At 44.5% G+C, this 22445-nt stretch overlaps 1 protein-coding gene across 3 annotated transcripts; it reads left to right on the top strand.

Annotated features, from left to right (window-relative positions):
• Positions 1-291: 291 nt before the first annotated feature.
• On the top strand, positions 292-22445 carry LOC147008323 (F-box/LRR-repeat protein 4-like). 3 transcript variants are annotated; one of them, XM_085865187.1, is made up of 9 exons: positions 292-611; positions 6516-6947; positions 9281-9656; positions 9963-10207; positions 15137-15350; positions 15847-15918; positions 16517-16651; positions 21293-21470; positions 22002-22445. In XM_085865187.1, exons 1-9 carry the CDS (start codon positions 571-573, stop codon positions 22163-22165), a joined length of 1857 nt encoding a protein of 618 aa, XP_085721313.1. In that variant the 5' UTR covers positions 292-570; the 3' UTR covers positions 22166-22445. The 3 variants fall into 3 exon arrangements, with proteins under 3 accessions (XP_085721313.1, XP_085721314.1, XP_085721315.1); XM_085865188.1 differs by having other exon boundaries at positions 293-528; XM_085865189.1 differs by lacking the exon at positions 6516-6947 and having other exon boundaries at positions 294-611.

The raw sequence follows: 22445 nt of genomic DNA, 5'->3' as shown, positions 1-22445 counted from the left end.
GGGTAAACAAGGTGGGGACTACGGGGACTTTCAGGAAGGAAATCAGGGAATCTGAAGGAGGTGGGTTTGGGGTGGATTAACGGGGGTGGAATAGATCTGTTTTAAACACCTGGAGGGAAGAGTGGGATTTAAAAGAGTGTAAGTGTGAAATGTCACGCAGGCACGATGGGCCAGCTGGCCAGTTCACACGTTTCATTTATTTGCAAATTCTGTATCAGCACAACATCGATTTAACACGGGAAGTGTGGGAAATATAGATTTTTGTAGATCTTGGAATGGTTTGAACGAGAAAAATGTTCTGTGATAAAATTGTCCGTTTTTGAGTGATAAACACATGAGAATGTGATGACGTCATCTGAACGGAACAAGCCGCCATTTCCGTACGTTGGGGGCGGAGTCAACGGCGACGTACTTTCCTCACGTGTTCCTGGTCACGTGCTTTGCTCGAAAAGATCGTCGAACTTGATACAGGAGGAGTGGAGGTCTCACAACGTGCAAGTCTTTGCTTCCTTCACCTGAACCTTCCAGGTCGGTGAACATTACCTCAGTTTCCTTTCTGGAGACACAATAATGAACCAAATTGGAGGACGACGTCGACGTCGTTCATTAGGGTAAGGACTGGGGTTTCTTCAGGGTGGGAAATCTAAATATCGGATGTACCAGAAAAAAGCAGTCGTCGCTACACTGACGTGTTTAATCAAATGACGTCATGTTGTTCTTCATGAACATTCTGCGCTCTTCACTCCGTCATTAACCTGAGGTGATCTTACATCTGCTCGTGTCAGTTCACGTCTTCTTCTTCTTCTTCTTCTTCTTCTTCTTCTTCTTCTTCTTCTTCTTCTTCTTCATCCTTCCTCATTGATGATATTTATATTTGAGCAAATACAACCGGTCGCTTCGCTGAGGGAAACATTAAGCTCGGGAGAAAAGGGGGGGAGAGGAGGGAGAGGGAGGGAGGATGGGTGTCGGCCATTTTAGTTGTAAAAAAACCCGATGTTGAACACGATCTTGACCGTTTCTCGGACATGCATTTCCGAATCTTATTCAAACTTGGTACACCGATAACAAATTAATGATTACATGTGCATGTGATGTTTTTTTCGAGATCAGATCCAAGATGGCCGACTGGCAGCCATTTGGTTCCTTAAACTTGTCCCCAACCATTTCTCGGACATGCATGCTCTGATTTTGTTCAAACTTACCATAACAAGAGCACACGATGGAATACACTTGTACCAAACTTTATTTTGCGATCTCATCAAAGATGGCCGACTGGAAGACTGGCAGCCATTTTTGTTGTAAATAAATATGGGCTCGCCCTTCAACTCCGACAGCAAAGTTACTAATACAACGGGGGCGATGACATTTCATGTGTTTCTTCCTTGATAAAAAGGGAGGGAAAATATTTACAAAGACGCAACAAAGGATACAGTTTAGACTTCTGATATAACGAACTGACACACTCTTTCCGAATACGAAGACAGGCACCATCAGAAACATACTCCCAGGAAAGTTAGAGAGCAACAGAGAGAGATGGGGGGGGGAGAGAGACAGAGAGAGAGAGAGAGAGAGAGAGAGAGAGAGAGAGAGAGAGAGAGAGAGAGAGAGAGAGAGAGAGAGAGAGAGAGAGAGAGAGAGAGAGAGAGAGAGAGAGAGAGAGAGAGAGAGAGAGAGAGAGAGAGAGAGAGAGAGAGAGAGAGAGAGAGAGAGAGAGAGAGAGAGAGAGAGAGAGAGAGAGAGAGAGAGAGAGAGAGAGAGAGAGAGAGAGAGAGAGAGAGAGAGAGAGAGAGAGAGAGAGAGAGAGAGAGAGAGAGAGAGAGAGAGAGAGAGAGAGAGAGAGAGAGAGAGAGAGAGAGAGAGAGAGAGAGAGAGAGAGAGAGAGAGAGAGAGAGAGAGAGAGAGAGAGAGAGAGAGAGAGAGAGAGAGAGAGAGAGAGAGAGAGAGAGAGAGAGAGAGAGAGAGAGAGAGAGAGAGAGAGAGAGAGAGAGAGAGAGAGAGAGAGAGAGAGAGAGAGAGAGAGAGAGAGAGAGAGAGGGGGGAGTGGGCGGAGCTTAGGGAAAGTGGACGTGGTTGATGAAAAGTGGGAGTGGCGTAGGAAAGAGGGCGTGGCTTATGAAAAATATTGTGTGGCTCAGGAGGTGTGATCAAACAAGAGCATTGAGAGAAGTTTATCGGGTTTTCTGTGTGTGTGTGTGTGTGTGTGTGTGTGTGTGTGTGTGTGTGTGTGTGTGTGTGTGTGTGTGTGTGTGTGTGTGTGTGTGTGTGTGTGTGTGTGTGTGTGTGTGTGTCTGCAACGTGAGGCTCCACAGCACAAACCAGCAAACCGATTATTTTTCAAATGGTAGTCCTTCAAAAATAGGGTGTCTATTTACCGTCATTTTTTATGAGGAGTGCCAGTTGGCAAAATATGCAATAGGAAAAATCTTGCCAGGCAGAGGAACAATTGTATGTGAAACAATACGTCTTGGCAATGAATCTTCGTCGGTGGATCGGTCAGAATGAAAAGCAGAGTATTCAGCGCTTCAATCCTAGCGAATCCCTCGTCGCCTACCGGCTTGTATAATTTGTCTCTGATACAAAATCCAACCTTGAGAGAAAAAGTTGATAGGTTCATCGTGAAGAAGATGATAAGTACGAAATTGAAACTTGGGCTTGGAAATTCAAAAAACTTATCGGCTCTAATGATGTCATTAAGACTGAAGAACAATTAGCTGATTAATTACATAAACCAATATTCACAAAGTTTCATGGAAGGAAGGTTTATTCCAAGGAAGTTGATTATATCTGGTCCGCTGATTTGATTGAACTCAATAATGATAAGGGGTACAAGTATGCTTCAACCGTTATTGATTTTAGGAGTAGATACGTATGGGTTGTCCCTTTAAAAAACAAAACAGGTTATTTACTCTTATGTTAGCCTTTCAACAGATATTAAATAAAAGTCAGAGAAAACCTAAAAAAAATTGTGGACTGATGAGGGTAGAGAGTTCTATAACAAGACATTTATGAATTTTCTTAAAAATAACAGCATTACATGATACAGTACCTTTAATGAAGGAAAAGCGGTTGTTATTGAGCTCTTCAATCGCACTTTAAAAGAGACGACATAAAAAAATTCACCCAACTCGGTTCTCAACAATGGTCATCTTTTATTCAGGATATTGTAGATAAGTATAATGATACGATTCACACCTCAACGAATACTAAACCATCAGAAACATTTACAAAATTAGAATATGAAAAAGAGATTAATGTCAGAAAGCCTAAGTTCAAAGTTGGTGATATGGTAAGAATATATAGGTGGAAATCTCATTTTGAAAAAGGTTATACAAAGCGGTGGACAAATGAACTTTTAAAAATCGTTGATGTGATAGATACAGTTCCTTGGACTTATGAGGTATATGATTTAAAGGGAGAAGAGATTTTAGGTTCATTTTATTCACAGGAATTACAAAAGACAAAGATAAATTGAATTTTTTGACTCCGCCCCTTTTTAAACTCCGCCCCTTTTGACTCCGCCCACACAAGCCCCACCCACACAAGCTCCACACAAATAAACCCCACCCCACACAATCTCCACACACATCAACCCCACCCCACACAAGCTCCACCCACAAAAACCACATTCATCATATTCACATAATTAGTGATAAGTTAATTAGTTCCCCACACACAACACGTTGATTTAATTGAAAAAATTCTCCACCCAGCCACACAAGCTTCACCTGCACATCCACACAAGCTCCACCCAAACATCCACCCATCCACACAAGCTCCACACATAAACCCCACCCACACAAACCCTGCCCACACAAATCCCACCCACACAAACCTCATCCACAGAAGCCTCATCCACACAAACCCCGCCTACACAAACCCCATCCACACAAGCTCCACACACATAAACTCCACCCACACAAACCCTGCCCACACAAATCCCACCCACACAAACCTCATCCACAGAATCCTCATCCACACAAGCTCCATGCACATAAACCCCGGCCACACAAGCTCCATCCACATAAACCCCACCCACATAAACCCCACCCACACAAACCCCACCCACAGAAGCCCCACCCACACAAATCCCACCCACAGAAGTCCCACCCACACATACCCCACCCACATAAACCCTGCCCACCCCCCTCATCCCCCTCTGTGCGCCCCCACCTTTGACCCCCCACTCCCCTCATCACACCCCACCCTTCCCCACACACACACACGGGGATTTATTAAAATATTAAATATTCAGTTGTAAAAATAGATAATATTTCCAAGCAGTCTGTGCCAAATGTCTTGAGTTTCATGTCAGATTCCTGCAGACGATTAACTTGTGTGCTTGGTTCAACCAGATCGGTGTTTAAACTGAAAAATAAAAATAAAAATAAATAATCAGTCAAAACTCAAGGGAGATATCAAAACAGATGGATAGAGAGGCAGACAGAGACAAGCAGAGAGAGAGAGAGAGAGACAGATAGATACACAGGGAGACAGATAGATAGACAGAGAGACAGATAGATAGACAGAGAGACAGATAGACAAGCCGGTAGGCAGACATGGGTAGTCGATTAAATCGAATTTAGTCGTTTTTCAGCCGTTACTAGCCAACAAAAGCGTCCATAGCAACGGTTCTTTCTCACACATAACTAGGACATACCATGAACCCACCATACCAGTTTCATGTATGTCTGACTCATAGTCTCTGAGATATAACGAACTTCGTTTTTTATATTTTTTTCGACCAGTGTTCATTCAAAGTCTATCTTCTCCGACAGTTTTCATGGGAGCGGGCTGAACTTTTTTGTCAAGGACGCTGAATGTGTTGCCCACAAACGATCATAGTTTGATTTTTGAATTTCGATATTTTTATGTTTTTTAGATTTTTTTGAAAATTTCAAAGGCCCGTTGCTAGGCAACCGAGGGGTCCATAGCAACGGTTCTCAAACGCGCACAACTAGGTCATGGTATGAACCTACCACCAGAGTTTTATCAAAATCGGCCTACGATTAACGGAGTACTGGCCTGGACAGACAAACAGACAGACAGACATAACGACGGAAAACCTGACAATCAGGGTAGATAGATCGACTACCCAACAGACATAACGACGGAAAAACTGACAATAAGGGTAGATAGATTGACTACCCAACAGACATAACGACGGAAAAACTGACAATAAGGGTAGATAGATTGACTACCCAATAGACATAGACAAAGATAGAGAGACAGACACACACAAACACAAATACACACATGCACGTGTTATTTCTCACCTTGAAGTCGGGTCTTTCAAGATTCGAGGACATGACAGTAATGATTCCTCGTCGCTAATGGTATTTATATTTCTCTTCTGAAAATCCGAATCTCTTCAAGAAAGTCGTTTATTTTTATCCATTTGTTGTTTAATTCATATAATTCGTTCTCCACATCAGTGATCAACGATGGGGACATCCTGTTAGGAAAAGACATACAACAATTATTGGCCGTGCAGTGATTTAATTCTGTTTTAAACAATAAATAATAAATTGGGTTGTGAAATCTCACCTGTCATCTGGTGAAAACGATTGATCCGTAAGGTTCTTGTAAGAATCTGAATGCTCCATTCTGTGAATGCAACGCAATCGGCACACAGCTTGTTTATATGAACCGTGACTCATGACGTCATGGGATATTACAAAACAATGGATTTCCCAGGGTGTGTACCAGATCGGAAATGATGGTTCGGGCGAGGCACCTTGGGAACGACGTGGGCGATAGTGTTACGAATTTGGAAACCTATCGCACACAACATTCAGGTCCTATAGAATATATATATATATATATATATATATATATATATATATATATATATATATATATATATATATATATATATATATATATCGGTAAGTATGTGTTATAGATAGCTTCCATGCCCGTGTTTAAAGGGTGATTAAATGTAAATGCGCTGTGAGTTACTTTGAGAGGGTTTTTATTTTTATTTTTACACCTTCCCCCCGCTCTGACCGGCGCCATTGTTGTTCGTGCGTTCAACCACTAACGTGGGCGGGGATTCGTCTCCCCTCAGTTCGAGACTCCGCCCAGGATGGGAGGTGATCAGTCAGTCTGATATCAGTCAAAGCTTTCATCAGTCAGTCTCAATTTTACATTTGTTTGTATGGGAGGGGGAGGAAATCAGTCTCCTATTTTAGACTTTTGGGGCTTGAGTCAGTCTCAATTTTACATTTGCTTGTATGGGAGGGGGAGGAAATCAGTCTCCTATTTTAGACTTTTGGGGCTTGAGTCAGTCTCAATTTTACATTTGTTTGTATGGGAGGGGAGGAAATCAGTCTCCTATTTTAGACTTTTGGGGCTTGAGTCAGTCTCAATTTTACATTTGCTTGTATGGGAGGGGGAGGAAATCAGTCTCCTATTTTGGGCTTTTGGACCTTGAGTCAGAGAGTTTTTCCCTTTTTCCCCATTCATTTGAATGGCTGCCTCAGAAGCCCCATTTATCCTCTACTCCTGCCTTTCAGGATCAGGAGAAAACAATGGTGTGGAGATGCACCCAGACTGCAGGAAGACCCTGAAGGGTTGTTCCCGCAGTCGCCTCAATTCGAGCTGTCTCAATATGTGAGCCAAGTTCTGGACATGAGCTCCCAGTATGGAGGATACAACTCCATCTGCAACCTGGTGAGTCAACCTAACATATCTTCGCTCTTCGGGGACTTCATGCACGTGGCCGTGCCGAGAGCATTCGGGTTGTGGTGGGACCACTTGTCCCGATGGACACCCAGTCGTTGTCCCAAGAATCCCGAGTGGTTTAAAAGCCAGGATTTCATCGAGTTACTTTTCGACGAGCCCGTCTTCCCTACCAAGGTGTTGGTCATGGAGTCGTACCACCCTGGGTATGTGGTTCGGATACTGGCCAGGTCCTGGGATGACAGTGAAGACTCTGCTGTGTGCAGGTACCAATGACCCTTTTGCTTTCAATCTCTAACGAGTTTTAAAGTCCTTATGCTCGCGAGTCCAAAAGGGATGAAATGACCAATTATCGTTTGCTTTGAGAGTATGTTTACCCGCTCACTGGTCTTACATGATGATAACGGTACTTCAATAACATCTTTATTTCAATGGACGAGTTACCCAGTTTTTATAACATTTGATCTGCAGATGGTGGACAAAATATTGGATACCCCTGGGTAAATGAGTGTACATTGAAAGCAACAGCTTCCACACAGGTGTGGCCCATGTGCCCAGCAACTGACATCCCAGCATGCTTAGGGTCATGTATGAAATGTTGCACAGGCCTTGTTGCCGACAATTACGGCTCGCATGGCTGCAAGAGGAAAAACCTCAGTGATGAGTTTTTCCCCCTTTTAGGAGCTTGTTCGCCTTGTTGTATTTATTCTTCGTTCTTTATTTTCCCCCAATCTCGTCTGTTTGTTTATCTTTTACTTTTTCTCTGGTTAGTCTTGTGTTTTCGTTCATCTTTCCCTTCCTACTTTTCCCCGACCTTCCTCCTGTCTGGAAGGCCTTGTACACCGGGCAGGAAGTTAGCCTCACGCTTCCTTGCCTCCACCTCACTCCCTCCCCCACCTCTTTCCAAGTGTTGTCCCCGCTCTCCTCAGGACTCCGGCATGGCGAGCAGGTGCCATAACTGCGTCCGATTCAAGTTTGAGAAAGCAGGACCCGTTCCACCAAGTACGGTATTGTTAGGCCTGCTGGAGGTCAAGGCTCAGGATTTTTTTTGCTCCCCATTGGGCCGCGGATTTGAGGTTCCCTTTCATTCAGCTGAAAGGCTTACCGCCTTTTGGGTGAGGTGGACTACTGCTCGGTCAACTGGGTCTTTGGCTGAATGGGCAGTCGAGGCCCTCTCTGACCATGAGAGGGTAGTGACAGCCATCCTCCACAATGAGAGTGTTACCGATCATGATGTGCAGTATTGGTTGGCTTGATATGTTGAAGTGAAGACTACACCATTATATATCTGAAATGGTCTGGGTATATGGACCGGGACTCGGCAATATCGGGTTAAGTTTCAGGTCAAGGAGGAGGGGACGGTGACTCATATCCCTAATTGGATAATCATTGGAATGGACCGTGAGCAAGTGTTTTACGCAGGATGTCGCAAATACAGACCTCTGGGCCACCTCGTCTCTGGGTACAAAGAAGAATTTTGCTCGCAGATGCGGACAGGATGACAATTCCCCCATCCACAGAGCAGGTGTGTTCACCCACTGGTTTGATGAGCATGACACTGATGTTATCCATATGTCATGGCCTTCTCAGTCTCCAGATCTGAACCCAATCGAGCATTGATGGGATATTGAGGAACGACGTCTGAGACAGCATTTTCCACCTCCATCAAATTGATGTGAGTTGATTGACTTTATCGTGGAAGAATGGTGCCACATCCCTCCTGAAGAATGTCACACCTTGCTGGACTCTATGCCACGGCACATATTGGCCGTACTTGCCGCACATGGTGGCCCAAAGCCCTGTAAAGTGACTTTACATTGATGTTTTCATTTTTTTGTCCACTACCTGTACTTTTTTAACATGTCTCTTCCTTCCTCCAACTCCCGATTGTCAATCCCGACATCCTCTGCCACTCACTATCCCAATCCCCCCTGAAATCCGTTAATTGAGGCTCTCCAATTTGAATACCACTTTGTGGTTGACAAATCCCATTTGAAGACCACTTTGTGATTGAATGATTGAATGCTTTTCCGGAAATCGCATGGAGATCGACCCTTAAAGCCTCGTGTTGGCTTACTGGCTGAGGTGGCTGACAAGATCAGGAAGGGCAGGAATTTGTAACTTGACCATGGTGTTGGTAATAGCTCGCCTCCTCTTCACGAAAGACACCATGGGCTCTTTAACGTCCATCCGAGGGACGACACACATTGATGAATCACCTTGCCTGTGAAGCATCAGGATGACAGTTTGTAACTGGGTCAGGATTCGAACCCAGGCGAGACGGCTTGAAGGTGAGTGTGCATACCTCTGGAGTCTCGACCATCCTGTCAGTCCCCTATTGTACTGTAAGATCTTCAGCCTCAAGCCATTACTTTACACATAGCGAAAGGGGATCGTTGTGTAAATTTTGAATAGAACATCAAGTTTCATTCATTTACTTGTTAATTTAATAATGTGAGTCATGTCCTTTTACACATCCGTTTGTATCACATTAGAGATGATGTTCGACATGAGCCACACCCTAATACACAATGTCTACTTCATAGTAAAATCAAAAGGACACTCCTCAAAAGGTTTACTTTGGGGATGTACGATGCAGGTGGCGGACGCTGTGGTCTGGCCCTGCGGACACCAATCTTCCACCGAACGACCCATTCACGTTTTCCCCACCGATACAACCACCGGGTTTTGCGACGAATGTCCTCCGTGTCGAGTTCAGTTGCTCCCTGAGCGCTTACTACATGGAACTGGCCGCTGTCGTTCTGTACGGTATCCCGGTGGACATCATGCAACCAAAGAAGAGCAAGAATGAAGATCTTGCTGAGTCAGAAAGACTTCGGCAGAAACAAAACACGATGGAAAGGAGGAGACGAGATATGGTTGAACATATGGAGGAAGAAAGGAGGGTGGACGAAGAGGAAGAGAAGCTTTCCCCCTTCACAAATAATGGATATTTTGACCTTTTACCTTTCGAGGTGAGTATGTGAACCCCCACTCGTCATCTTTTCTTCTTCGTTTAAAACTTGGTTTTCCAGATCACATCATCTCATTGTTTGACTTCAGAATGGTTTCATACGATGGTGTCAACATTGAAATGGCTGTCCAAATCTGTTTGTGTTTGGAAGTCCTTGATGGCTTCACTCGTGGTTACCTGGGTTGTTTTAAGAGTTATTGGTTTATCATTTGATTGACATCCTTGACTATCTAGACAGTGACAGTTGGTCAGGTTGATGCACTGATAATTAAATCGATGTTTTTTTGCTGCCTTACTTCCACGACAGATTATCGAAATTATTTTATCGCACCTGACACTCCCTGAGCTGTGCTGCCTCGCTCAATGCAGCCGTACCCTGTGTGACTGCTGCTACAACCCTTCTATGTACAAACACCTGGATCTCAAACCTTTCTGGCCATCTCTCTTCGAGGAGGACCTTCTAGCTTTGAAGCCTCGTCTCACCCATGCACGCTCGCTCAGTCTCTCATGGACTGGAAACAATGGAAAATTCAGTCCTACGGTCCTTAAAAAGTGAGTAATTGAATGCAAAGTTAGTAATCGATGGCCTGGGTTGAGGTGAACCGTCTCCACTTCTCTTTCATTCTGATCAGTTTCCTCTCCTGTCTCGTCTCTTACCGCTTCTCTGATCACCAACAAACTTAGTCGACATAATTACCAGTCACAATTCTGCTTGCAGGATATAAATTTACTTACCACTCTTCAGTTTATCCAGGTTGACCAGATCAAAAATAGAGTTTTCTCAAAGCGTTTTCCATGCTGAAGTCACGGAATTCCGGTGCTGGACGCCATTGCGTCACGGAATTGTTGCTGCTGCTGTTTTTATTTCGTTTAATTAAGTTTTGAGCGGCCCTTCTGTCCTTTCAAACCCTTTTCCATGTCCTCAGCAGTCCTTGACAGGTGGCTCTTCCGACGTCATGATGCTTCGGAGTGGTTGTAGTTGTACAGTCCTCACGTCCTATCACATCCCTTCCCATCAACATTCCTTGACGGTTGTATCCAACTGCTATTAATAAGCTTGGTCACCCGATTAAGATTGCTTATTTAGACTTTGGTAAACCAGCAATGAGATCGATTTGTGAAGCTGTTCAAAATAAAAGAACAACAAAAAACAACAGAAAAACACCCGTGAGTGCACCTCAGCAGTGAGGGGCCAAATGGCCTCGTTTCTTTCTTTCCGTTTCATTTCTTCATTTTCAGACACACACACACACACACACACACACACACACACACACACACACACACACACACACACACACACACACAAACTATCCTTGCAGTGGTTCGAGGGGTTCTACACATGGCCTGACCCTGGGAACCCCCAGTAAGTATCCAAAATTTGGTGGGGATTGACCTCTCCGTTTTTTTTCCCACAAATGCATGCCCGTAGGTGCCTGCCCGTACGTGCATGGCCGCACGTGCAAACAACAAAAAAAAAACTTTCAAACGGCGTGCCAGAAACAACAACCACACAGGCCGTTCCTTCGCTCTCGCGTGCCCGTACGTGCGTAGCCGTACATAAAAAAACGTTCAAACCGCGTGCCAGAAACAACAACCACACAGGCCATTCCTTCGCTCTTGCGTACCCGTACGTGCATAGCCGTGCATAAAAAAACTTTCAAACCGCGTGCCAGAAACAACAACCACACAGGCCATTCCTTCGCTCTCTGGTGCCCGTACGTGCGTGGCCGTATGTACAAAAAAGACAAACAACTTTCAATCAAACACACAGGCTGTTCCTTCGCTCTCGTAAACGATGACTGGATTGGGGCATTGTGTTTATCTATAAATGCGCATAAGAAATGGAGAAATTATTGGAATACAGTGAGTCATCACTATCCAGAAGTAGTGCGTGCCCGTACGGAATGTTCACATCATTCCACAAATTATCGCTTGTATTGAAGTAACAACTGCTGTGATACTTACACACACAGAGTTAATTAAAATCCAAATTAAAATCAAGTTTACCTCCCTGTCTTTGCAAGCCATGACATTCGCTGCCATTGACCATTGCCACTCCTATGCCACGTTAAGGCGACAGGGTAGGATTTGTAGGAGACCTGAAAGTACAGTGTCATTAGGTATTCCATGTTCGAATTGTTTTCGTTTGAAAAGAGTTAAAAAAAAAAGTTTGCAAAGCATACCACCAAATTGAGATGTATTTCGTTGGCAAGCATGTTGAGTAGAGCTGAATTCCTTAACACTTCCAAAGGCCACACCGTTTTGAAAATTGGAAACAAAAAAAAGTGTGCACTTTTTTTGATAAATTATTTTCGGAACAATTTTTCTTCAATAAATAACTAATAATAAAAATTGTCTGCATGTACACACCTTTATCTCATCAGCACCTCTTCATAAACAACATTGCTGAGGTAACGGCGCTTCTTTGTTTCCTCGTCCAGGGCAAGAATGCTTCGGCTGCTGGATCTGCCAACGTTTTGATAAATTATTAGTTTTAATGGTCAATTATTCAATTAGCGCCAACGTATTTTGCCTTTTCGCAATGTCATCGCAAGGAAAAACACAAAGAGAAGAGAAGAGAAAAAAACCCGTCATGGCGAACGCAGCTGAGGTTCTCTTCCCCATCGGCCACGCCTACGCAGCAACGTGTCCTGTCATTGGTTGGTAAATAAATGGCCGCAGCAACGTGTCCAGTCATTGGTTGGTAAATAAATGGCCATAACTTGGGAAGCACTTGTCCGATTAATATCAAACCTTGAAAAGGCACATCCTCAGGTCCCCACCAATATACCTGGCAAGTTTCAATTAGATCGGACCAGTGGTTGTCAAGAAACAGCGGTCACAGATACACACACACACACACACACACACACACACACACAAACACACACACACACACACACACACACACACACACACACAGATTGCTGGAATTATAGATAGATGATTTTCAGACCGACACAAACATACATCTAGAAAATTTATTTGGGGGAGCTGGAGGAGGTTGGATTTGGGGGTGGGTTGTTCCCTTGATCTGACCCTGGGAACCACAAGCAATTTTGTTAAAGTTGGTGGGGATTTGTCCTTCCGTTTCTTTTTATATGGGTATTTCCATACGTATCGTCGATCGGTAATTTAAACATACATGTACCCCGAGATGCCCAGAATATCAAACAATGTTCGAATTGTACAAATTAACACTTTGTTTTCAGTTGTCGGCTGCTGATAAGCCCTGCACTGCTGATAAGTTGAATTCCAGAGTTTAAATTTTGTAATTTGGAAGTTTCAATTTTGTTCTTTATTTTTTAAAATAAATTATAAGTTTTGTTTTAGAACGTTAAAAATAAAAAAAATTCTATAAATGTTATAAATAGTTTTTTTTTTGTTTTGTTATAAATATTTAAAATATTTCTAATTATACAAGGCTGTTAATTATTTTCAAAAGGGGTGCTTTAATTAAACCAAACATTCCATGATCACCCATGTACTCCCTTGGAGTTCCCTTAGTATGCATGCAAAGTATCAGGTTTGCAGGTTTCACGGTTTTGAAGTCATGGAGGACACACACACACTGACAAACAAACTGACTGACACACACACACACACACACACACACACACACACACACACACACACACACACACACACACACTGACATTTATTATTATGGAAGAAGACACATTGTGAAACACCCTGCAACCCGTACCTTTTACTTCCGATCATTATGTAATCTAATCATTCTCATTTGTTGGAATGTGAAAATATAATTCGTTTAATTATCTCCTTTAGTGAAATTATATCCATGACATAGAGGGTGCAGCATATCAACCAAAGATTTTCAATGAAGTCGTGTCTTCAATCAGGTTCTTTATCCCCCAGATAACTTGTGGGCAGCTTTCATCCTTGAAGAGGCGACAAAGCCCGGTATTGTCCTGTGGTGGAATTACTCGAACCTCCATTGGAATCACTCCAGTAACTCCAGTCCCAATGAGAGTTGAACCATTTATTCACGTGAACACGGGAAGAAACAAATTCACAGAGCAACACCAAGATGAGCTGTTGTGAACTTCCATCTCTCAGAGTTCTGTTCACAACCCGAGCTTTTTGAAGCAAAATTATTTGCATAGAAAGGGGGAAAGAGGGGAAATGGGTCGGACAAAGTACAGTACATATCATCTTCACAAAACGATACATCACTCAATGTTCCTCAGCGTTTTAATTAGCAAAACACCAAATATGGTTTGTGTATGAGCATGGGAACACCGGTCTCCATGTGCAAGCATGGAAATTCATCTCCCACTCAATTGTGGTTTGATTGCAAGCGAGCAGTTCGATTCACAGGGCAAGGGGCTCCCTCATCCTTTGGGCAGTGTATTGTTGCGGTTGTGGAAATTCACAAAACATCATACAGGTTCCCCGGAGATCAGTTATTTCGATAAGTATGTGTTTCAGGTTAGAACCCCCACCGATGTGTAAAGGGAATTGTTCGTGTGCCGGGCTGTGAATCTTTGAGGTAGCCATTATTCTTTCTCTGTCTTTTATTTTAAAACATCGCAACACCATCATCTCCTCGACAAACAACGCCATCTCCGCACCAACCGTCATCTCCTCGACAAAAAACCATCATCTCCTCCAAACGCGAACAAACATCGCAACCACCAGGCGCCCCGGCGAACGGCCGTGGCCCGACTCGATTAGCATATTTGGATCACAGGACGGCTTCCCCGAAACAAGCTAGTGATGTCAAACATGGGGTTTCCAGCGAGGGGTGACAGGTCGGAGGTGAAGAGTGGGCGGAGCCCGGCCTCAGGTGAGAGTTTAAAGGGCAGCTCGCCCCCACCTATAAAAGGGCGGAGCTCGACCTGGCAGAGAGTCAGAGCGGTCTTGAACCAGTGCAAGTTGCGGCTTCGGAAGTCAGTGCCAGTCGGTTAAGTGAGTTAAGTGAGTACCAGTGTACTGGGCCAGTGTATACCCCGGTTAAAATAGGTGTACCATATCCCTGTGTCGTAAGAGGCGACCAGGGTTGCGTCAGGAAGGGCATCCGGCGTAAAACATGTGCCAAATCACGATGCGGATCATACGGATGATCCGCTGTGGCGACCCCAAAAGGGAGCAGCCGAAAGGAGAAGAAGAAGATATGGGAATAATTAATGCCGAATCACAGACACAAACTCATAGACCAATATAATAATCATGTTTCTGATGAACTTTCATATCAGTCGTTGTCTCTCATCTCGGTTTTCGCTAATATATTTATTTTATGGGATAAAAGCCTTTATTTGTGAAGTTTAAATCAATCATTCGGCTTAATTGAGCCACAATCAAACGACAAAAAACACATAGAGCTAAAATTTTATAATAAATATTCCACCACAGTAGCAAACGTGGGGCGATGTGAAGTTGGTTTTGAAGTTCGTCTTGTCTGTCACGGCTTTGTTAAAAACACGATCCCAATGTCTAACTGCGGTACTTTTTCAGTTTCCTGGGTGAGTTGTCTGAGCACCTAATGCACCTGGAGTTGGCAAGCTGCCATTGGATCACAAACGAGTCCTTGGAATCTATAACCATGCTCTGCCCAAACCTTCGTGACCTGAACCTGTCGTCATGTAACCGAATACCACCTGAGGAATTCAGGCAGCTCTCGTCCTTACAGAGGCTACAACGCCTCGTCCTGTACCGAACGCGTATCAATGTAAGCTGTTTATCTATTTTATGTTCGTTTACTCCCTCGCAATTTTGTCATTTATAAAACCATTGTAAGTAAATCTAGATTTTATTTCGTGGCAATGTTAAATCGAGAGGAACATATGAAGCGGAAATTTCATACATTTCCCGTTTAACTTTGCTTCCATAGCCCATTGAACGAGGCAAGGAGGATGTGGCCTTGGTAGAGCCCTTTAATTTACATGGTCCACTGCCTGTGAGATTTTTTTGAATCTCCATGAGATTGCAAATGATTTTGCCAGCTTCGTGTCACCTCCATGATTCATTACCCATTGCTGGCATGGTACCACATTGGTTCTTAGATCCTCAGACTGGTTCCTGGATCTTAAAAACTCCATAAAACGTTGAATTCTGGAATAAGCTACCGAAGTGAGTCTTTCTCTCTCTCATTGTGTTCCATGAATGGGAAAGGGGATTATTTTACCAGTGTAAAAGGATAACATCAAACTCCCATCTTGTTTCAGACGGAGAGTCTCTTGTCGATAACTTCCAAGTGCACGGAGTTGAGGCATCTCAACCTCAGAGACTGTTCTGAGGTACGTGCACCTCTTTGTTCCACCGCAGAGGTGTTTTACAGTCAAACGATAGTCCCTTATGATTGTGAAGACAAACTGATTTACTTCCAGCTTGGGATGAGTTCATCTGATTTGTTGATATTTCGTTTCCTCGTCACATAAATATAAACACAGTCCATGTGTGGTTATGATGAAACATGTTAAAATTTGCATTTTTTGGTTGGTGACCCCACCCCAGGGGGCATGACGAAAAATGATTGTGTTCTTGAACATTCTTGCCATGTGGTGATCACAACTACCAAGTTTGGTGAATTTCTGCCCATCTGTTTAGGAGGAGATAGTGTGACGGACGGACAGACAGACAGAGCTGATGACAATTTCCACCTGTTTTTTCAAAAAGCTTCGGGATAATGAAGGAATTAAATTTTAATCAAAGCTCCTGCCTGAAATAAGAAAGGAGACGATGACTGTCTGTTTGTCGGACACTGCTGCTGCTGACATCTTTGTTGGAGATTTGTTTGAGTTTGAACGTCCCATATGTTATGGGATTCGCAGAAGCATTTCCTTCCCCTGCAGCAATGGGTGTCACGATGCATGTTCCTCATCTTTCCAACCTCAGGTGGAACATCCTGACACGGTCTTACTCAGTCTGGCCTCAAACTGCCAACAGCTTCGCTCGCTCGATATGTGGAGATCCATCGGGCTGACGGAGGTCGGATTGGCACACCTGACATCCCGTTGTAAGGATATTGAGGTACATGGCCCGAGAGAAACACGGACACAATGCTTGAAAGTTTCTGCTATTGAATAAGGAGAAAGCGGAATATTTGGGACAAAGAAAATTAGAGTTTCACAAGAAATGATGTAGATCGTTCATTATCACATCAAATATAATTTGTATCACAAGGTGACTGAAGTTGAAAGCTTTTGAATTTTTTTTTCTCCATTGAAATAGGAACAATGTTGTCTGTTTTCACCTTATCTCGTAAAGAATGTACATTTTCTGTACAGCACCTGCAGCAATGGCAAGTTGTTTTTCAAAATGATATTCGTTGCATTTACTTGCAATATTGGGCCTTGCGACACACCTCCGACCGTTAGCTTGACTCGCATGCTCAGGTAGCCATTGTCTCATTTTGAACCTGCTTGTTGAGGTTCGCTGCATCGCCTACGGACTCGACTGGCGTCCGAACGACCATGGGTGCACATCAGGTTGACCAATTCACTCCTCTCACCCCTCCCTCTCAAAGGAACCATCACACTCTTCCACCTCCAAGGTTCCCACTCACTTTTATCAAAAACAACCCCCCTCAACCTTCTCCCTCCAGTCTTCCCCCTCATCCTCTCTCCAATCTCCCCCCTCACTCCCTCTTCTTAAAGTTGCCCCCCCCTCACATCCACAAAGCTGTCTTCTTCCCATGCACTCTCACCTCCATCTCATCACTCTACCTCCTCAAATCCTCAACTGCCTTCTGCACCCTCTCTTATTACTCCCCACTGTTCCTCAACCCAGCACCACAGAGCCTTTTCTCCTCCTCAGCCGGCCCTCTCCCCGAGCTCTTCTGAAATGCCCTACACTTTCAACAACTCTACTTACCTCCCCCCCTCCTTCCTTGTCTGGACCATCCCCCCTCCCCTCCCCTGCACCAAAAACCTCCTCCCCTCCCTCTTCATTAACAGTGTGGACCTCAAATATCTGGGGCCTTCGCTCAAACCTGACATCTTTCCACACAGGTTGCCACTGACAAACCAGACATCATCTGCCTAACAGAATCTGTCCTCCCGCACGACGTCTCCGACTCCCAAGTATCCCTCCCTGGTTACTCCCTTCTCCGGTATGACAGACCTGAGCCTCGTCCTGGTGGAATAGTTGCTCTCTTCATCAAAGACTTCATTCCTCACTCTCCATGCAGTGCCCTCACTCCCCCACACTCTTAGGAATACCTCTGACTCCGGCTTCCCCTCCACTCCCACCTCATGTTTATATGTGAACTGCACCATCCACCAAACATTGATGACTCCATTTCCACCTCTCCATCCAAAACATGGACCAACTTCTATCTTCTCATCTGAACTCTCTCTTCTTCAAATGTGGTAACTTCAATTGTCATCATGCCAGTTGGCTCGATGTGGGTACCTCTCTCACCTGTCATTGCACTTTTGCAAAAAACCTATGCGACTCATTGGGACTGACTCAATAGGTGAAGTTCCCGACCCCGATCTCAACCAAAGGTACTCCATCTCTTCAGGATCTGATTTTGACAAATTTATCTGAAAATATCTGCTGTTCTTCCTCCGTTCCAATCCATTCTTCTGACCACGTGCTTTTCAAAGTGGACATCTCTTTGGCTGTTATCAGAGAACCAACTCAGCACCGTTTCTCTGGCATTACAGACTGGTCTCCCATCGCTCCTTTCTCCAACATCAACTCATCCTGGGAATTCTTTTGAAGAAACTTGCTCTCTCTCCTGCACAGATTTATCCCCCCTTGTCTTCACTTGTCCTGCCCCTCCTTCCGCCCATGGTTCGCTGAAGCGTGTGTCGAGGCAATTGTCCTGAAACAATTGCCTTTGCCTCATGGAAGACTGACCAACTGAGGGAAATCTCAGTTCCTTCCAGAAAGCTCACAACAAATGAGTGTCTCCCCTCAGGAGAGCCAGAAAACAACATCTTTCTCATCTCAAGGTTGAACTCTCAAACCTCTCTCCCTCCTCCAAATCGTGGTGGAATCGAATCAAAACTGTTTCTGGTGTATGTTCACCCTCCATCCCCTCCCTTACCTCAAGTGACGGCACTGCTGATACCGCAAGTGAGAAGGCTGAATGCCTTATCCCGGTGTTTGCGTCAAAATCTTGTGTCCAAAACCCATCGCTTTCTGTACCCACCTTACCCAGTTGCACCCACCTGTCCCTGGACTCTGTGTCCTTTTCTCCTGACAAGGTGGAGGGTTTGCTGTCAAACCTCGACTCAGATTCTGCAACCGGTCCAGATGGCATGAGCCCATGTGTCCTAAAAACCTGCTCCTCTGCTCTTGCTCACCCTCTCTTTATTCCATTCACCCTCTCTTTTGCACAAGGGCATCTGTCATCTTCTTGGAAACCAGTAAACATTATCACTCTGCATAAAAAAAGTTGCAAAAACAGATCCCTGCTTCTGCAGACCAATCAGCCTTCTCGCAATCATGAGCATGGTAATGCAATCCATCATCGCTTCAGACATGAAATCCTTCCTCTTCTCCAATGGCTTGATTTCCGATCATCAATTTGGTTTCAGACTCGGTCACTTTAACCTGGATATGCTCCTTCTGCTCTCCCAACAATGGATGGAGGTCCTCAATGCCAGACATGAAATCAGAGCCATATCCCTTGACATATCGCGTGCTTTTGACACGGTCTGGCACCCTGCACTGCTCACCAAACTCTCCACCGATGGTATTCAAGGCCATCTTCACTCATGACTCACAGACTTCCTCTCCTGTCAAAGCCAACGTGTTGCCAGAAGTGGAGTTCTCTCATCCCCTCTTCCTGGCCAGGCTGTAGTTCCCCAAGGCAGTGTTCTGGGAACTGTTCTTTTTCTGGTTTTCATCAATGATCTCTCCGACCCTCTGGAAAATCGTCTTTATCTCTTTTCTGATGACTCCACCCTCTGCCGAACCATCTCTCATCCCTCAGAACGGCAAGCAGTAGCTTCTTCACTCCATGCAGATCTGGATAAAATCACAAACTGGTCCAACACATGGAACTTGTCTTTCAATCTAGACAAATCTCACACTCTCACTATGGCTCTCTGAAAGGACCGTTTGGACCCCAGCCCCCCCCCCCCATCTACTTTCTCAATAATCCTCTGGAAGAAGTCTTTTCATTCAATCTTCTGGGTCTCACTTTCCACCATGATCTTTCCTGGGAAAGCCACATTTCCAACCTGGCCTCCAAAGCCAGTTGCTGACTGGGGATCCTCCGTCATTCAAAGTCCTTCCTCGGCTCACCTGAGCTCCTGACCTTTCTTCTTCTTCTTCTTCTTCAAAGCTTTCTTCCGTAGCCTAATGGAGGACTGCCCTCCTCTCTGGGCTGGTGCTCCTGCCCCTCACCTTTCTCGGCTTCACGCTGTGGAAACCATTGCATTTAGGACCATTGGGATCTCCCACGGTGAGGCTGAGTCTTTGGGTCTCTCACTCTCTCACGACAGGTAGGTCGGTGGTCTTTTCGTCATCTCCCGTCTCCTCTCCGGTCTTGCCCCCACCCCCCCCCCCGCCCTGCTCTGTCTGCAGGTTTTTTTCGCAGCCATATTTAACACAAAATCACACCTTATCTGATAAATACAAAACTTTATTTATGTGATCGACTTCCCAAGTTGAGGCTGGTTTGAAAGATATGATGTCAAAGGTCACGTGGTCAGTCAGTCATTTTGAATTGAAAAAATCAAATCCTTTAAAAATCTTCTTCTCTGAAACCGCATTGCAGATCTACGCGAAACTTCATATATATGATCGACCAACCATGACAGTTAAGGTTTGTGAGCAAAAACGTCACAAGTCACGTGTTCTGGCAGCGATATTGGATTGAAGTTAAAAGCGTTAAATATCTTCTTCTGTAAAACCACTGAACCAATTGATGAAAAACTTTCGGTGCACCATTGAGTTCCAATGTCATGATAAAAGTTTGATAACTAAATCGTCATCGGTTAAGTGGTTTCAGAGAAAATTATTTTGAAACGTTTTCCTTCAATCCAATATAGCTGACAAACCATGTGACCTATGATGTCATTGTGATCGCACCTTTTTCCACATGGGTAGTGGAAAAAGTTAAAGTTTTGCTTCAATGAGTGAAGTTGTTCCAGAGAAATATATTTTTAAACGTTTTCCTTCTCTCAAATATGGCCAGCAAACCTTGTGAACTGTGACGTCATACTGATGAAATTTCATTTCTCATGGCTCACATTTTTTCAGCGTCGATGTAGAAACGACTGCTCGAAGTTATGAGTGGCAGTTCCTGGGACAAACTCGCCATGAGAAATATAGTTTGATAAAAATGATAAAATAGGACAGCGTCGTCACCGCAACGGGTGGAGTGGGTCGGCATCGTCATCGGAACAGGCAGCGAAGGATGGCATCGTCGTTGGCACGAGCGTCGTCCGGTACCTGGAACAACTACTCTCATTGTTGTTCTTGTTGGAGCCTGGGGTTCTGAGCTCACCACGAGGGGAAGCACTCGAGTTTCTCCCCAACACCCGGTCCTGAGGCCGCCGACCACAGATAACTGCGTGATCCAATGGGCTGAAATTCTTACACACCCACAGCCACTTGATTTAGACTGCCAACTTAGCAGGTTTATGCTTCTCTGTTTATACTTCTACTTATGTTGATTTAATTGTTCCACACTTACACTGTTCCACACAGGACCTGGACCTTGGCTGGTGTTCGCATGTGCGGGCAGGCGGTGGTGCTCTCGGTGAGATGGTGCGAGAGCTGCCCAGACTGCGCCGACTGGTGTTAACGGCTAACCGCTCCGTCAGCGACACTGACCTCGAATCGCTCGCCAATCACTGCCCTTCACTGGAGCAGCTCAACATACCTGGTACGGTAATTGAGGAGATGATGCAACTGATGTGGATGTATCCAAGAGGATCACAGAGGTTGCTCGATGTGGAAGGAAAATAAAAAATTGCAAGGAGGAACGAGAACGGCATTCGCTGGAGTACGTACCTCCTCCAGGCGGAACCGTTTACGTTTTGTGGTCCACTGATAGGCTGGATCTTCATCGGGGCCTGAATCAAAATCTAATCTGCTTGTTCTTGTCACCTCCACAACTCATCCACCAAGCTTCATCTGAATCCGTCCATATAACGTTTTGAGATATCGTTTTTGACCCCCTATCTATCAATGGTGAAGAACCACTAAGAAAAATTCTCGTATCCGGTTCCAGATCTTCACCAAAATTGAATCATTTTGTCCTTATTGTCCTGGTGGATGTACGCGCTCCACTGAGTGCTGTTGTACTGTAGTTTAGGACTGTGTTAACTGCACACCAAAGCTCCAGATGACTTTGAGCTATTTTTACCCTTGTTTGTCATTCATTGGTGCGATTATATCTGTGTGCGTGTGGCAGGCACTCCGCTGGTGACCGCGAGAGGGATTTTTCACCTGCTCGATACCTGTCGGCATATGCGCTTCCTTGATGCTTCCTTCTGCTTACGGTTAGAAGAGGAGATGGCCTTCCAATTGACAAATCGCTTTCCACACGTCCACATCAAGTATACCACCTTCCAGTGAGGTCACATGACCCACTCAGAGCTGCAAACACCTGAGGAGCACTCTGATCCGTGCATGAGAAACCGATTGTATCATGTCGGTGATGATCGTCCAAATGCTGAACTTAATTACAACCAAAGCTACAAGTGTAGTGTTATCAACACGTTTATCAAATGTGACGTTTTATGAATCCTTTTTCAATTTGATCTCACCTGAAAGGATTGCTATTTATTTATCAATATAATCCACCAAACGTTCAAATTGATAAATGTTGTGCCAATAAATGTTACCAAACTCACAA

This window comes from Eptatretus burgeri, chromosome 20 (genome assembly GCF_056783735.1).
Source record: "Eptatretus burgeri isolate ZD-2024b chromosome 20, Ebu_testis_v1, whole genome shotgun sequence".
Taxonomy (NCBI): Eukaryota; Metazoa; Chordata; class Myxini; order Myxiniformes; family Myxinidae; genus Eptatretus; species Eptatretus burgeri.
The sequence above is the reverse complement of the archived record's forward strand: the minus strand, read 5'-3'. Positions and strand labels throughout refer to the sequence as shown.

What these genes read in the sequence shown, in the direction of transcription:
- LOC147008323 (XM_085865187.1), top strand. Translation starts at nt 571, where the DNA reads ATGAACCAAATTGGAGGACGACGTCGACGTCGTTCATTAGG. An exon ending in TTGACCTTTTACCTTTCGAG is followed by an intron (nt 9,657 to 9,962) that starts GTGAGTATGTGA and finishes CTTCCACGACAG; the next exon opens with ATTATCGAAATTATTTTATC. An exon ending in AGTCCTACGGTCCTTAAAAA is followed by an intron (nt 10,208 to 15,136) that starts GTGAGTAATTGA and finishes GTACTTTTTCAG; the next exon opens with TTTCCTGGGTGAGTTGTCTG.